This window comes from Sipha flava, unplaced genomic scaffold (genome assembly GCF_003268045.1).
Source record: "Sipha flava isolate LNK unplaced genomic scaffold, YSA_version1 67_pilon_pilon, whole genome shotgun sequence".
Classification (NCBI taxonomy): domain Eukaryota; kingdom Metazoa; phylum Arthropoda; class Insecta; order Hemiptera; family Aphididae; genus Sipha; species Sipha flava.
In genome coordinates, this window is record NW_020273607.1 from 1,725,624 (window position 1) to 1,740,964 (window position 15,341).

General features: G+C 30.1%; 1 protein-coding gene across 1 annotated transcript in view; it reads left to right on the plus strand.

The window, feature by feature from the left end:
* Positions 1-15,341, plus strand: part of LOC112691823 (head-specific guanylate cyclase) — a 421,762-nt gene that overhangs the window by 348,487 nt on the left and 57,934 nt on the right. Inside the window, exon 11 of the mRNA XM_025566227.1 lies at positions 7,295-7,461. Coding sequence (XP_025422012.1) covers positions 7,295-7,461 — 167 coding nt within the window. The remainder of the gene's footprint in view (positions 1-7,294; positions 7,462-15,341) is intronic.

The following is a 15,341-nucleotide window of genomic DNA, read 5'->3' on the forward strand; positions in this document are numbered from 1 at the left end:
AGCCCCTCCCCCCGATTTCCGCCTATGCCACAAACACAAACGCAGAATACAAAATAGTTTGTTTTTTGTCAAATGCGATATGCCCACACTAACTAGGAGTAGAACATAGTGTTAGTATTTTTACTTTTAATAGATATTATAATTTATAAGCTTCATACACATGTAAAATAACCTCCTCTTCCCCGAAAATAAATCGTAGTTACACCATTGCTTGAAATTAACATAAGGATAGTTAAAAACAGTTGCACAGTTGTATAAGAAATTAATATTTTATTACATAGGCAGGTAACAAAAAATATAAATATTTCATAAGTGGAGGGGGGCTCAGCCTCCCCACCAAACTCCACCAATGAAAAATAATATTTTTTCTTGACTACTTAATACCCGTATTAACCAATATTAACCCGAATATATTCAACACCCGAAACCCGAAAAAATTATTCGGGTGCAAAGCCTTGTGTAAAACATAGATTTTTTAACTGTAGCATATTGTAATACAGATATAGAATTATGAAATGAACGCACAAAAATATGAATATTATCTTTATACGTCACAAGTATGCAATATATTTAATTTATTTGACTAAATAATCAAAACAAAACAAAATATGTGCAGTGCGAATTTTGAATTTCTAATTATTTTGATTTGATTTTGCCGACCATGTCTTTTCTACAGTTGCTACATTTTCTATGTAACATTTGACATGCATACGTGTGCACATTTTATGTGTCACTGCCAGATAAATCTTTTTTAAAACTACGTTTTCTTTTGTCTATTTAATATATATATATATATATATATAAGTTTATCATGTATACTTCGTGGGCTTAAAACAATAGTACTTTCAGTTGTTTTATCATTTTTAACTTTTTTTAACAGTTTTTTTGACAGTTTTAACTATTTATCTTCGTGTCAATATAAATGCGAAAATTTAATTTTTTTCCAAAGCACGGATTTTTAACAAATCAAATATAATTTATGACAACTTTTTACTTTCACATGTCTTCCATATCAGGTACTTAAAATATGTATTTTATTTAATCAGCCATTTTAAACGTTTTTTTTTTCTTAATGTTACACCTGTAAACTCTTTAGAAACTAAAGTGATATCGATATGTATTTTGTATGTTGTACAAGAAATATTTCAAAACGGTTCTTATCCTCTCAGTACTTATAAATTATACAATATATAACAATAATACAGTAATAGCAAATTATTCCTAGAGATTATGATACACCATAAAACGAACGAAGATTTTCTTTAAGCTGAAGTAATATTAATGTATTTCATACCTATACAAATGCACACTAATTCTCGAATATTTTATCAGTTATCACTTTAATGTTCTTTATTTTCTGTATTGTTTTATGAATTAGATCGAAAATAATACCATAAGCGATAAAATATTAGCGGGAAAAATACAAAAATATATACCAATCGATTATTTTCTACGTTCCTATAGTAGCTGGTAACTACACATAATGGACCGAGTATTCAACTTGGCTGATTATCCTTTATGTTTTTCGAGCGTACTATGTTTAACCCAAAGAATGGTTAGAAAAAATTGTTCTTAATGAATCGTATTACATTCTTTTGTTTTATTTGAAAATCATTGTTTCCTACAAAAAAAAAAAAACCCATACATTTCGAAACGATTCAATCGTCTATTTTATTTCCTTATACTGAAATATCATGAAATAATATTTTTTTTTTCGTAATCGTATACATTAACATGATTGGTAATCGATAACGAACCTCTATGAGTGGAGGAAAAAAAAATAAGGGCATAAAGAGAGAGAGAGAGAGAGAGAGAGAGAGAGTTTTGCAGATCAAAAGTTGACGTTTTATTAAAATATAGGTATTGTATAAACGGTCGATTTTGGGGCGGTAAAAACGTGACGTCTCCGACAAAAAATTACTGCGGGAAGTTCTATTTTTTTTTTCTGAGAGCCAAATCACGTTCCATCTCGTAGTCAAGCCCTACAAAGTCGTTTAGATCGACCGGGGGTTGTATACATAATATTAATATGATCAAAAGTAGATTGTCTCTCGGAAACCATCGGGTGCTCAACCGCAAATATATTATAACAACAACAATAACACTATAATAATTCTCGTCGACCGGACACCGGGATACAAATTACACCACCCACCTACATCATTCATCCACATTAGTGTTCAGGTAAACGGTGCGAGAACCAAGTCATAATGTTTACACCGTATATTCTCACGTTGCCGAAACCCAATTTACCGATTCTCGATTCAACGATTTTTTGTTCACCGACTGCTAATTTTAATATTTCCAACAGTAGCGTGCGGTGATATTTTATGTTGGGTAAGCGCTAAAATAAAATTTCAAGTTAAAACAAAAAAAGGTATTTTATTAATAAAAAATAAAAATTACAATCTAAAATTTATTTATAAACAAAATCTATTCGTCTTTTTTGTTTTATAAATTCGTTAATAACTTTATCATAAAATTCTGGATGATTTTTTTCTTTGTGCAGGAGTTCCTTTTCGATTGAAATTAATGACAATGAACTTAGTCTTTCTTGCCCTTGTGTAGATCTTTGATACGATTTGATACGTTTTAATGCCGAAAAAGAACGTTCAACTGAAGCTGTTGTACTGGGAATAGTTAAAATTAGTTGACTGAGTTTAAATACTTCTTGGAACGCCGATATTAAATCATTTATCTTAATTTTTTTGACTAAATCATATGGATTAGTATTTAAAAATTCTTCAGATTTGTATAATACAATTAATTCATTTCGTAATCTAATAAAATCAAATATTTCTCCAAAATTTGATTCTTGCAAGTTTTCTAGAGCAGAATTTAGAAATTCGTTCGTGTAGTTTGAATATTTACTTGGGTCAATTAATGATAAAAATTCAAATTTATTTAAAGAACCAAATCGCGCTTGCAAATTTGTCAATATGTTATCAAATATTTCATTAAAAAGTACTTTGTAAATGTTTTCGGGTCACGAATTTTACACTGTAGTTCAAAATCGCCTTTATCTGATAAAACTGTTTCCCATAATTTTTCAAATAGATTTAACCTATAATTTTGCAGTTGACATTTAGTTTCTTCAATTTTTTTCACACAGTATAAAATATCTAAACGTTTAGTTTGTAATACTTCATATAAAATATCAGTCAAACTAAATATTTTACTAAATACTATTAGCAAAAAATATGTTTGTCGACTATCTAAAAATTGATGAACCCTTGAGATAATACTATCGCTTCATTATCCCAATCATTAGAATTATCTAATACGTGTTGAAAAAACTCTATGAAATATGAATTGTATTCGTGAACTGTATTTACTAAGCGACAAGAAAAATTCCATCTAGTCGGCGAATTTTTGGCATTTTTTTTTTTTGTAAAATTAGATAAAGCATGTGTACGTTTAGAAGATTTAGTAAAAAATGATCCCATACCAGTTAGTGTTTGAAAAAAAATCTTACAGTCTTTTATATTTGATGCTGATTGTGAAAGTACAAGATTTAATGAATGGCTAAAACAATGGACAAATAATGCTTTTGGGTAGAGCTCCTTTACTTTAACTTGTAGTCCTCCAACATGACCACTCATAACGGCCACTCCGTCATAAGTTTGAGCTACTAATTTATGTTTTAATTCATACCTATTAACTATATCAATTACGTGTTTCAATAAACCATCTGCTGATCTATCAGCACTAACATCGACAAATGAGATAAAACGTTCATGTGCTTCCCCGGTTTCATGATGAACATAACTTAAAGTTGTTGATAATTGAGACAGATTTGTTATGTTTGAAGTTTCATCTAATAATATTGCAACAAAATTAGTATTTTTTATTTCTGATTCAATGGACGTTGATATGATGTTGCTAACTGAGCAAATAAGATCATTTTGAATTCTATTGGATATACCACGGAATATTTTTGATGTTTCTAAATGCACGTTTAAAATAGAATCATAAGATGATAATAAATTTAAACAACCGAGGAAATTTCCCTGATTGAAAGAATTAACTATTTCATTGTGACCACGAAATGGTAATTCGTGGATCGCCAAAAAACAAACACAATCAATAAAACGTTTTAAAACGTCTTTATTTTTTTTTACCAATTCATTATGGCGTATTACATCTGAACGTCTTTGTTCATCAAGCTGCAAATCAATTCTAGATTTTCCAAACATTTTTAATTTTAAAACAGAAGAAATATGTGTTTGAGATCGTTCATGTTTTTGAATACCATTTGTTAAATTATTTAAATTAACAAAACCACTATGAGACCAAACATTTTTTCCCCTGGTAAATAAAACACAAGGCCAACAGAAAAGTTTATTTAATTTTGCACTACCAGTCAACCATGGAGTATTTAAATAATTAGAAATATTAAAATGATGAATGTAAACTTTGTTTTTTTTCTTTGTGATTAGATGTCAATTTTGGAATTTCTGGACATGGTCGACCATTTTTTACAATTGTTAATTTTTCATCAAAATTTTTTAAATGAAATTCATTTTCCAAAAGATGCTCGATTAAACAATTGTTTGGATCAGTATTCATTGTCTATAAAAACAAATATAAACAAGGCGAATATAATTTGATTCCTCTTAATTATAATAATTTTATTTATTTAAATAATAATTATCTATACCAATTCTATAAAATTATGCAATAGGAATTTAATATACTTACATTAAAAATTTTTGTTCAACACCAAATTAACTATGAAGACTTGTGGACACGTTGACGGTTGACGACAAAATAATATATTTATTATTAGTATAGTATAGTATAGTATAGTATAGTTAAAACTTATAATAAGTATATTGATAACAAAAATAATCCGATATGTATCGTAAGAATATTGGAATTCCGTTTTTAAAAGTATCGATAAGCGCTCGGCATAGCGCTTTCAACCATCACGTAAAAACGCGTATATCCCCTTCTACCACAACTAGTCATTCCTATAAATAACGATATAGGAAAGGCAATCTAAAATACTAGCGCTTCTGTAGAGAAATTTCCTATACGAAAAAAAAAAATTTAATTTCTTTCAAAATCTGATAAATTTTTTTAAATTGAACACAATAATAAGAATTAATAAATATTTGTAATTTTAATGTAAACAAATTGTCATTTAACATCAGAAATATTAATCTTTTTCTTTTTTCTTTTTGGCTGGGTATGCACCGCTTACCTAGCTTGTCCTGACCGCACGCCACTGATTTCCAATTTGCCGACTTCTGATTTGCTGACAGATCCGTCCTAACCTGGCCTCTTGAAATAAACTGTCGTATTTGTTGATTGTGGGGGGGGGGGAACTCATGGAATTTGTCACATTCTAGATATCATCGGCTATGTAAAATCGACAAATTATTAAAATATAAATAAGTATCTTATAAATTCATGTTGTAAATCAGAAAAATGAGACGTGTACTATACAGGTACAAAATACAAATCATTTTATTTTCGGGCTGGATTGACCTCCTTCCACCATGTTTGAGACTTTGGTAAAATGAACCAGTGATTCGCCAATTTCAATAAGAGAATGCTCACTGCCTTAATTTAAATATAACTGAAATGATGCCATTAGATCCATATTTCTCTAACTGTGAATCTGTTCCTGTGCGTATACAATAATAACACACCTATGGTCGAGGTGACGACTGATAGAATCATATTATAACGTTATTTTAGTAGACGTGATCAAAAGGTAGTAATTATTATTAATCCGTAGACTAAATATTGCACAAATATGTAGCGTTAACGCCAACGCCTAGGATCCCTAATCCCTCGTGCTAAATACAAGACGTGTGCCTGATCATTCCGCGTGGCTGTTTTAATTGACATCCTTTGCAAATTCAACACCTTACCACGTCTGGCGACTCATCCGTCAATGGAATAGAAATATTATTTTCATCTATCTATGCCAGGGGTGGGCAACTGGCGGCCCGTGCTATATTTTTATATTGCAATATACAATTTTAAAGTGTATCATCTATCGGTATAATAATAATTATTTGGTATTAAACATCGATTATTGTCTAAATGTCACATATAATATGTATACATATAGCTTTCGACCTAGGCTATTAATATACAATTTACACAGACACCAGATAGCAGAAATAAGAATAAGACAAATCTGCTACAGCAAAAATACGAAAAGGCACTAGACAAGGGTGTTCTATGTCACCAATGCTGTTTAATATCTATGTCAGCCAATCAAAGAAATAAAAGAAACACTCAATATACGTAAAATAGGAATAAATATCGGAGGAAAACTTTTACAAATGCTTAGATTTTCTGACGACATTGCTTTAATAACCAAATAAGAAAAAGAGATGGAAACTGCATTGGAAGATATGCAGAAGTGTTTTGAGGAATACGACCTGAGAATAAACTGGAAAAAAACCAAGGTTATGATATGCAAAAAATCACAACAGAGTCAAAGACTTCAAATCAAAGTGGGAAATAACTTCATAGAACAAGTAAATAGCTACAAATATCTAGGCAATCTAATCACCCAGGATGGAAAGACCACTAAAGAAATTAGAGCTAGGATATCACAAGCAAAAACCGCAATTATGAACCGAAAAGAATTATGCTTCAAGAAGATGAGTATCCATATAAGAAAAAGACTAGTTAAAGTGTTTGTGTGGAGTGTGGCCTTATATGGGTTAGTGTCTTGGATGATAAACAAAGTAGGAGAAAGATATTTAGAGAACTTCGAAATGTGATGCTGGCGAAGGATGCTAAAAGTTGGCTGGACTGTGTTTCGTATCAATGACAGTGAGTACACTAAGTGTATACACACTGAGTACAATGAAATAAGTGAACCTAGAGGATTATTAAAGTCAATCAAAGAAAGAAGATGGAGACTGAAGATAATGGCCAGTAACAAAGAAGAATGGAGGGAGCAAGGAAGAATGCTGTAAAACCAACCTTAGGGTTGATTACTAAAAAAGAAGCTTTCAACCATAGCTATTTGTATCGAATAATTTAACTACATATGTTTCTTTGTATCATTCATGACATGCTGTCGTGTGTGTTGAATTTATTATTTTCGTGTATATAAATTCTAATTAAAATGCATATTTTGAATGACTTTTTTGTTCTGGCACACTAGATTTAATACATATTAAATCAATTAATTTTATTAAATAGATTAATAACTTTTTAAAAATTTCCTGTCTAGAAACTTTGAGTTGCCCATTTCTAATCTACGCAGTAAATCTAACCTAATATATTTAAACTCTCTTTTATCATTATCATATTATTCTAGGGGAAACAATCGAAGCGAAAACGCACGATGAAGTGACCATGTTATTCAGCGATATTGTCGGCTTCACGTCCATCTGCAGCGGCGCCACACCGTTCATGGTCGTCAACATGTTGGAATGCCTGTACAACAAATTTGATGCTTACTGCGGACATTTGGACATCTACAAGGTAAGTGATATTTAATTTTTAATTAAATTGATAATACCTACTTTGTACTATTATGCCGAATGCACATATCTTGACCATTCACCGTGGTGTGTTCATACGACGGGTACATGTTTTAAGCGTATAGCACAAAAAATATTAATTATTTGTCACGTAACAGCCTTGCATGCTGTTGAGGTTTCAAATTTTTCTTTTTAAAACAGTCTATTAAATATAACTAAATTTAATGAAATATTTCAGAAGTATTTTATAAACACGACATATACTTTTATTTTTGGACTAATTTGAATGTTTGTTACTACCTGGACTCCTAAGCCTAATCTACCTATGTAATACGTGATTTAATGTACTGCGATATTAATAAGTTTAATTATATGTACATTGATGATTTATAATTTATATTGATGGAAAATGTATATTTTAAAAATAAGTCATTCACAAGCGGGTGCACCATATCAATGTTTATGAATTAGATAATTTAGTAATAGATTTACTTATATGCATTATAATTAAGGATTAAAATTGAATGTCATAAATGTATTTAATAGCCTCACCCCCCCCCCCAAAAAAAAAAAAACAAACATTTCCAAATATATATAATAGTCACCTATGCGTTTCATACTGATAATTCAAATTAATTTTAATAAAGATTAAGAAGAGATAAATAGTAAATCTCAAAAGTTAATTAATTAAATTATATTATAGTACTCGTATATAAATATAACAACTATCCAATTAAATTTTGTTCAATTTATTATGTAAATAAAACATATTTTTAACGTGCTTTGCATATTAAACCTACCACGCATAAATTCATGCCATCGCACGTCATATTTATAATAAATAATAGTTGATAGTTCAGCAAGAGTTGTGAAATAAAGATCATCTTTTTTATTCATCGAATCAAATAATCTATAATTAAACATAAACGGTGACGTAAAACCAGATACAACTTTTTTATCAAAACCAACAAACTACAACGGCGTATAGGTTAGGTATGTATTTCGAATTTAATTTAACGGAAATATATATTTATAAAAATATGTATTCAATTTTCAATGTTTTGATCGGTAAATTAGCCATGTTCAAAGCTTAAATTACTATATTATCTATCTGCTGTATGCTATGCACCAATTTCGAATTGAAAGCGTAGGTTTATTTATTTATTTAAATTTTTAATTCTTCGGACAGCTCGTATTTACAGGCGTTGTCTATTTAAAACATGATTTTATCGTTGTTTCTGGTATCCATAATATACACATGTGTAATACGATGAAGACGATATGCTGTCTGAATACAACGATATAACTTTTAAAAGCGCATTAATTTTTCATTGACCATAAATCGCACGTGATGTATTTTTATGAATTCGGTTTATAAGACATTAAACGGTCATATTTGAGGAAAGCTTTTAAAACGTGTCTGCAGCAACCCTATCTGGACAATGTGGATAGTATGAACTTCATACGGTTAGGTGAGGTTTTTTTTACAAATGTATAGTTGAACAAAATTCTATCGATTTTCGGATGAACTGTTGTAATCGGATAATCGCTGATAGTACATATCACGTATATTAGGCCTATAGTAGTCGTACATCATGAACACAAAACACTAAAAACAACTTTTTTAGAATCACCCTCAGCCGTAACATGGTTTTTTTTTTTTTTTTTAATAAAAAAAAATAGTGGCGCAGCTAAAAGTTATAATATTCGGTGTATATGTTAGTTAAATATTATAATAACGTTTTAATGTATAGGTATTTTCCAAATTGGCTCACGTACAAAACCTATAGGTACAATGTACCTGGTACTTTATATTATATTATTTACCATACTAGGTATCAGTGTTGCTGCGTTATGACGGGGAGGCGAATCGAAATCTTCGTCGCCTCGCGTACACGACGGCCAACTGCAGAAAGATAATAACAATAGTAATAGTAATAATAATATACGCGAGTATATGACTGGAGCAATGTTTTAAAATCGTATACATACATAAACGTGTTTATGTTATACAGTCGTTTAAGTGTCCGATCCCGAATTCATCGCACGCACCACGCAAACTTCTTTCCTAACAAACCCCCGTCCATGGTCCTGGACCGTTATTATTATTACTATTACCAATCCCTGAGACATTATGGTGCTGGCAATCTTTCTCTCTCTCTATCTCTCTCACATTCACTCTCTCTCACTCTTTCTCTGCTTCTGTTTCCATCTGATTTCACATATTCCTCTCCACAAAACGTTTTTTTTGTTGTTATTGTTATTGTTGTTTTTACCCCGGTATAGTATATACAACGACGGCCATCATGGGTTCATTTGAGTACAAGTTAAACTTATTTGATTTTATGTTATTCAAGATACCCATGAATCGTTTTTAACCTATATGTGGTGAGGTATGAGTAAAAAGAAGGATAGCTATATTCGAAAAATTAAATTCAAAGATTTATTTCTTAAATTTAGGTGTACTTTATTTTCCATACCAACTTAGGACCTGAAATCCTAGACTTAAATAAATAGTATTTAATTGGTAAATAAAAAAAAAAAAACTAAAATTACGTTACTTGATAAATATACACATTCATTTCTACAGCATTTTTAAATCTAATTCCAAAGCATAAGAAATCAGAGACAATTATATTTAAAACAGGACGCATGGCCTCACCATCGGGGATGGCGCGAGGGGCTGAGCAATAGGGGCAGGTGCCCAGGACCCCGCGCCTTAAAATATAATTAAGGCCCCACAGTTCTGATTTAACTGAACTTAAAATATTTTTTTAATATAAATTATAAGACTCAACATTTATTTTGCCTAGAACCTCGCAAACTTTACCACCGTCACTGCTCACCTTAGACCTTTATTTTATATAGGTCTAATTTATTTTATTGTTGTCTTAATTTACAAATGCTTATGATTTTTAAACATGTGACTAAGTGGTTAAGCTATGTGGTTGTGTATAACCACGGTACAGGTAATATGTTTATTTCTGAATTTTTTTTTATTTTCATCTCTTCTTAAAATGAGAGATTAAAGTTTTGTTTTACGGTTAAAATGTAATATGTTAATACATTTTACTCAAGATTTATTCGTTTTAATCAAATACTTCCACTAAAATATAAATTAAAATCTTTTTACATAATTGCATTTGGTAATAAATTTGTATACAAACCAACATCCATATATATATATATATATGGATGTTGGTTTGTATAATATTTTAAGCCTAAGTAAATAATTACCAATAAAATGTTTACGTTTCAACAGTTTTATCAAGAGTTGAAGTGAAATATTAAAAAAAAAAAAAAAACTGGCGCTATCGATATGTTCCAATATTGTAGTTTTTTACTTTTTAACGTTAGTAAAACAATAATGGTAGTAAATCAACATTTTTTTTATCAGATAGATAATTTGTATATTCATGTATGAATAATTCTAAATCAATATTCTTAAATAAATACTTGCAGAAAAACTCTGATAACAAATTTGATATTTTAGACCAATACCTATGTCTCAAACTAGTGTTCTCAATGCACTTGACTCCTGTATGTTATCAGACACCAAGGTGTCTCGAAAAAGTTGACATGGTCATCCGTTACGGCGTTCGGGAAATTTCAGGTCTGCCCACCAATTCTCCATTACCATTACCACATTACATTACCATGTAAATTACACAAGCTTAGGTGTCTCGGCATCATTCGAGTAAAATGGGAGGCTTCACTACAACATTTAAACATTTGTCAAACTCTTTACCGTATTGACGATTTTCATTTAAAGGCGGTAAGAGACTTAGTTAAAGAAATTAGTGTAGTTATGTCAAATAAGGCTAGGTTGTGTTTTAAGTAAGGATCTGTATGTCATATGTGTGGAGTTAAGAAAAGCAGACCACAATAATTGTAAAGCGCTACCACAACGAGGTATCGGGGTAATATGGTACGAAAATTATACACTAACTAACAGTTGGGTTTCAAATAAAATATGTTTAAACATCAGTGAATAGACGAATTAAATACAAATGTCCACGAACACAATTACCATTAGGACAACCACTGCAGAAATTCGCTCTGCGGTGAGAATAACTTAATGGAAATACTCCCTTACATTCGTGGATCGTGTCCAAGGTCCAAAAATTCTATGCAACTCTAGAACGATTGTTTATAAAATCAGAAAACAATTTTTGTTTTGCTCATAAATACATACTTTATTTAATTAAAGTATTGCATAATAATAATAATAATAATTTCTTTTTAGTAACAAATATCACATATAATATCGGAAACGGCATATATGAATACAATATAATAAATATATAATTACTAACCACTATTAGTGCAGGCGTTAATACAGATAAACCGCATTCCATAAACACAAGTAGTAGTGATATTTACAAGACTTTGTGACCACACTGCTTTTTTGACGTGTTTTGGGTGTTGAAGATAACAGGATGTTGATGGCACAGTTGATAGATAGCGACGATGGCATAAATGTTCTCCGTAGATGATGAAATTACTATATTTTAGTCGCAAGGGCACAGCTTCCAAACTGATATGGGACTTATTCAAAACTAATACGCTTAAACAAAGAATACCTAATGAATATTTGTTTAAAAATAATGAATAAAATACATTAAATATATTACATAGGTATGAATACTCCGTGTGATTTACGATTAATTTTAATCTATCGTCTGTTATGTTATATTCTATATATTTTTTCTTATTACACTATGATTTTAACATTTTATAATATAAAAAGATTTATATTTGCGTTTTCTTTTACCTATTTCTAAATTAAATTGTAAAATAATTGTTGAGTGTGATAAGTATACCATATTACTATAAGAAACCTGCTAGACAAGCAATCAGCTTTGTAAAATTTCTAGATAAAAAAATATTCTCTCTCTTTTAGTAATATTTTTCCGAAAAACTGATGCATTTCCATCGGCTTTTCTGTGAGATTCATGACTTTTTCTTTTACATTGACAATTATAATTATAATCCACTTTTATTTCTTGTAAAAGGGCCGATTTCAAATAATTAATTATTTTATTAATAACATGCACGTAGACGATAAGCAATCACTATAGTATATCATATACTATACAATCAAATAATTTAAACTTTCGAGGATACGAGGTTGAATTTCTTCATCTAATCCTAAAATAAACTGTCGTTATTCAATATTCAACGGTTAAACCATCACATTGATATCGACACGTTTTCCATTGAATTAAGAACCGTAAAGAAAAGTGAGCTTACACTGAAGGCAAAGGGGTAATGAATTAATTTGATTTTAATGAACATTCTTTTGTTTGTAATATTAATTATAAATACACACACACACATACACACATACTTACCAATGATTTTATAGACTTGACATTATAAGTTTACTATCAGTCGATAATGTAAATTCAAGGATTAATATTTTCATCCGTTTTTCATATTGTGGTAAGATATTTTCATATTGAATATAATATAATTATATGTTATAATATATATTCATAATGACTGTAAATCGAGAGCAGGTGATGTTTTGCGTCGAGTCATTATCATCACGTTATTTCCGTGTTATTTCCTGTAAAATAATTGATATTTACTGCCCATGATTTCTACGAGTGTATAACATTTTTATAATTGTTATTACTATCATCAACATACACACACATACACCGCATGTATATATTTGCAAAACTCGGTACCTAAAATGGTCAAGTGAATCGATATAAATACCGTTGTGAACTAAAACGCAATTCGCTAAAATTATTTGGACAATAATTTACTAGAAGTACACTAATTGACTTCCACAACAATCTGTCGATCGTCATGAGAACTAAACACTTGTAGACACACATATACATACATGCATACACATGACAATGCACGTGCGTGTGAACTAAATTATGGCATACACTGTAACATTAAATAACATATTCGCACACGTAACTCGTATCTGATGTGTAAACCAAATTACGCAATTCGATGCTGTACTGTAATGGCGACATTTAATTCATAATACACAAGAAAATTCTATATTTTATGATTGCTATTATGTAATTAAACATTATATGTATCCTGGTAGTGTAGACGAATTTTTTTACCGCACTCAGACGCTATGGCATCTATAGTATAAGTGTTATTACTACGATATTTTTATTCCAATTGCTCGATTTTTAAAAATAATTATAATGTCTGAATATTTTATAATGCTTATAATGAGTACGTTTTTTTTTTTTTTTTATTCTCTCGTTTATCTTAGGTTATAATAGTTAAATGTTATAATATAGCGCTGTTCGAAATGTGAATTTAGGTATCTATGAATTAAGTTGTCAGCATTGAAATTAATTCCAATAATCCATTCAATCATACGATTAAATTCGATAAAAGCACACTTATTGCGGCTGGCGGTGCTATGAATAATTCATGAAATACAAAAGAAAAAACAATTCAGTGAACAGTGCGCAGCATAGTATGTTAATAATTTTTCATTATCCTTTTCGATGTTTCGTACGCTCAATTAAATTATTTAACGAACCATTATCGGCTATTGGCTTTACAGTAATAAGTGACGTAAGTCAACCAATAATGAAAGTTATAAAGAGAATTCTGATGAACACTTTGTACTAAAACCCCATTAGCATTTTCGATTCAATTCACGTATGCATGTTCCAATAGTTTTTTGCATATAACAAACAAAGAACCTTAAACTCAAATAGTTTTCAATTTGACGTATTTATGTGTAATTGTAAGTAGACATTAAATCTGAGGTAAGATCGAAGAAAAAATACTTTAAACCGAACTGTAAATTACAAAACCTACAGCAATATTTTACATGGCGAAATGTTTGGATTTTATTTACTTAAAAATTACAAAGATAATACTTTTGTATTCATTTATAATTTTTTATATAATGTTTTTTTTATTTTATATGTTGTTCTTCAGTCGCGTATCGGATATCGTCCGATGCACACGTAATTACTACGCTCCGTAAAATTGCCGTGTTTCCGATCTATTTAATCGAATGTAAACGTAAAAAAACAGTTTCCAACAGCCTTTTGACTACATATAGATTAACACACGTTATTCAAAATGTAAAAAAAATACATCTAAAAGTGCGTTCAATATAATTAGTAGAACAATTCAATATAATATAATCTTTAATACATATATAACATCGCAGCGCTATCGCAGCCACGGCCAGTGTCACTCGACCTTTGCTCACGTTATAAAATGCCGCGGTCTCCTAATATTCCATCGCACGATAAAGACAAAAATAAAACTAAAAACAAAAATAATTCAAATAAGAATAACAACACCATACAAGCAGCTTGCCTAGCTAAATCGAACACAAATAATGACGTTTTTCAACACGACTCGTTCAACAATTTAACAAATGACGATTATACAACAATGCCTAATAAAAGGAATCTATCTGATTCCTCTAACTCTAGCTCTCCGGATAATTCTCAACACAAAATAAAAATAAAAAATTATTAATTAATTAAAAATTACTACAAATCGCTATGAAATACTAACAAAAAACGAACATTATAATATACCTACAGATATCCCCACATCTAAAACTCCTATCATCTGTATTTTCGTCGGACTGCACAAAAATTCAAACTGCCAATCCCGATTCTTATAGAACATTAATTCATTTTTTAAAAAATCAGAAGGCCCAATTTCATACATATCAATTAAAAGAAGATAAACCTACACGTGCCGTCATCCACAATCTGCACCCATCCACGCCCACAGATCTAATAAAAAGTGAACTTGAATTGCGCCTCTTTGAGGTTAGAAAAGTCACCAACATCCTACACAAGACCAGCAAATGTCCACTGCCTCTTTTCTTCATTGACCTTGAACCGACCGACATATCGA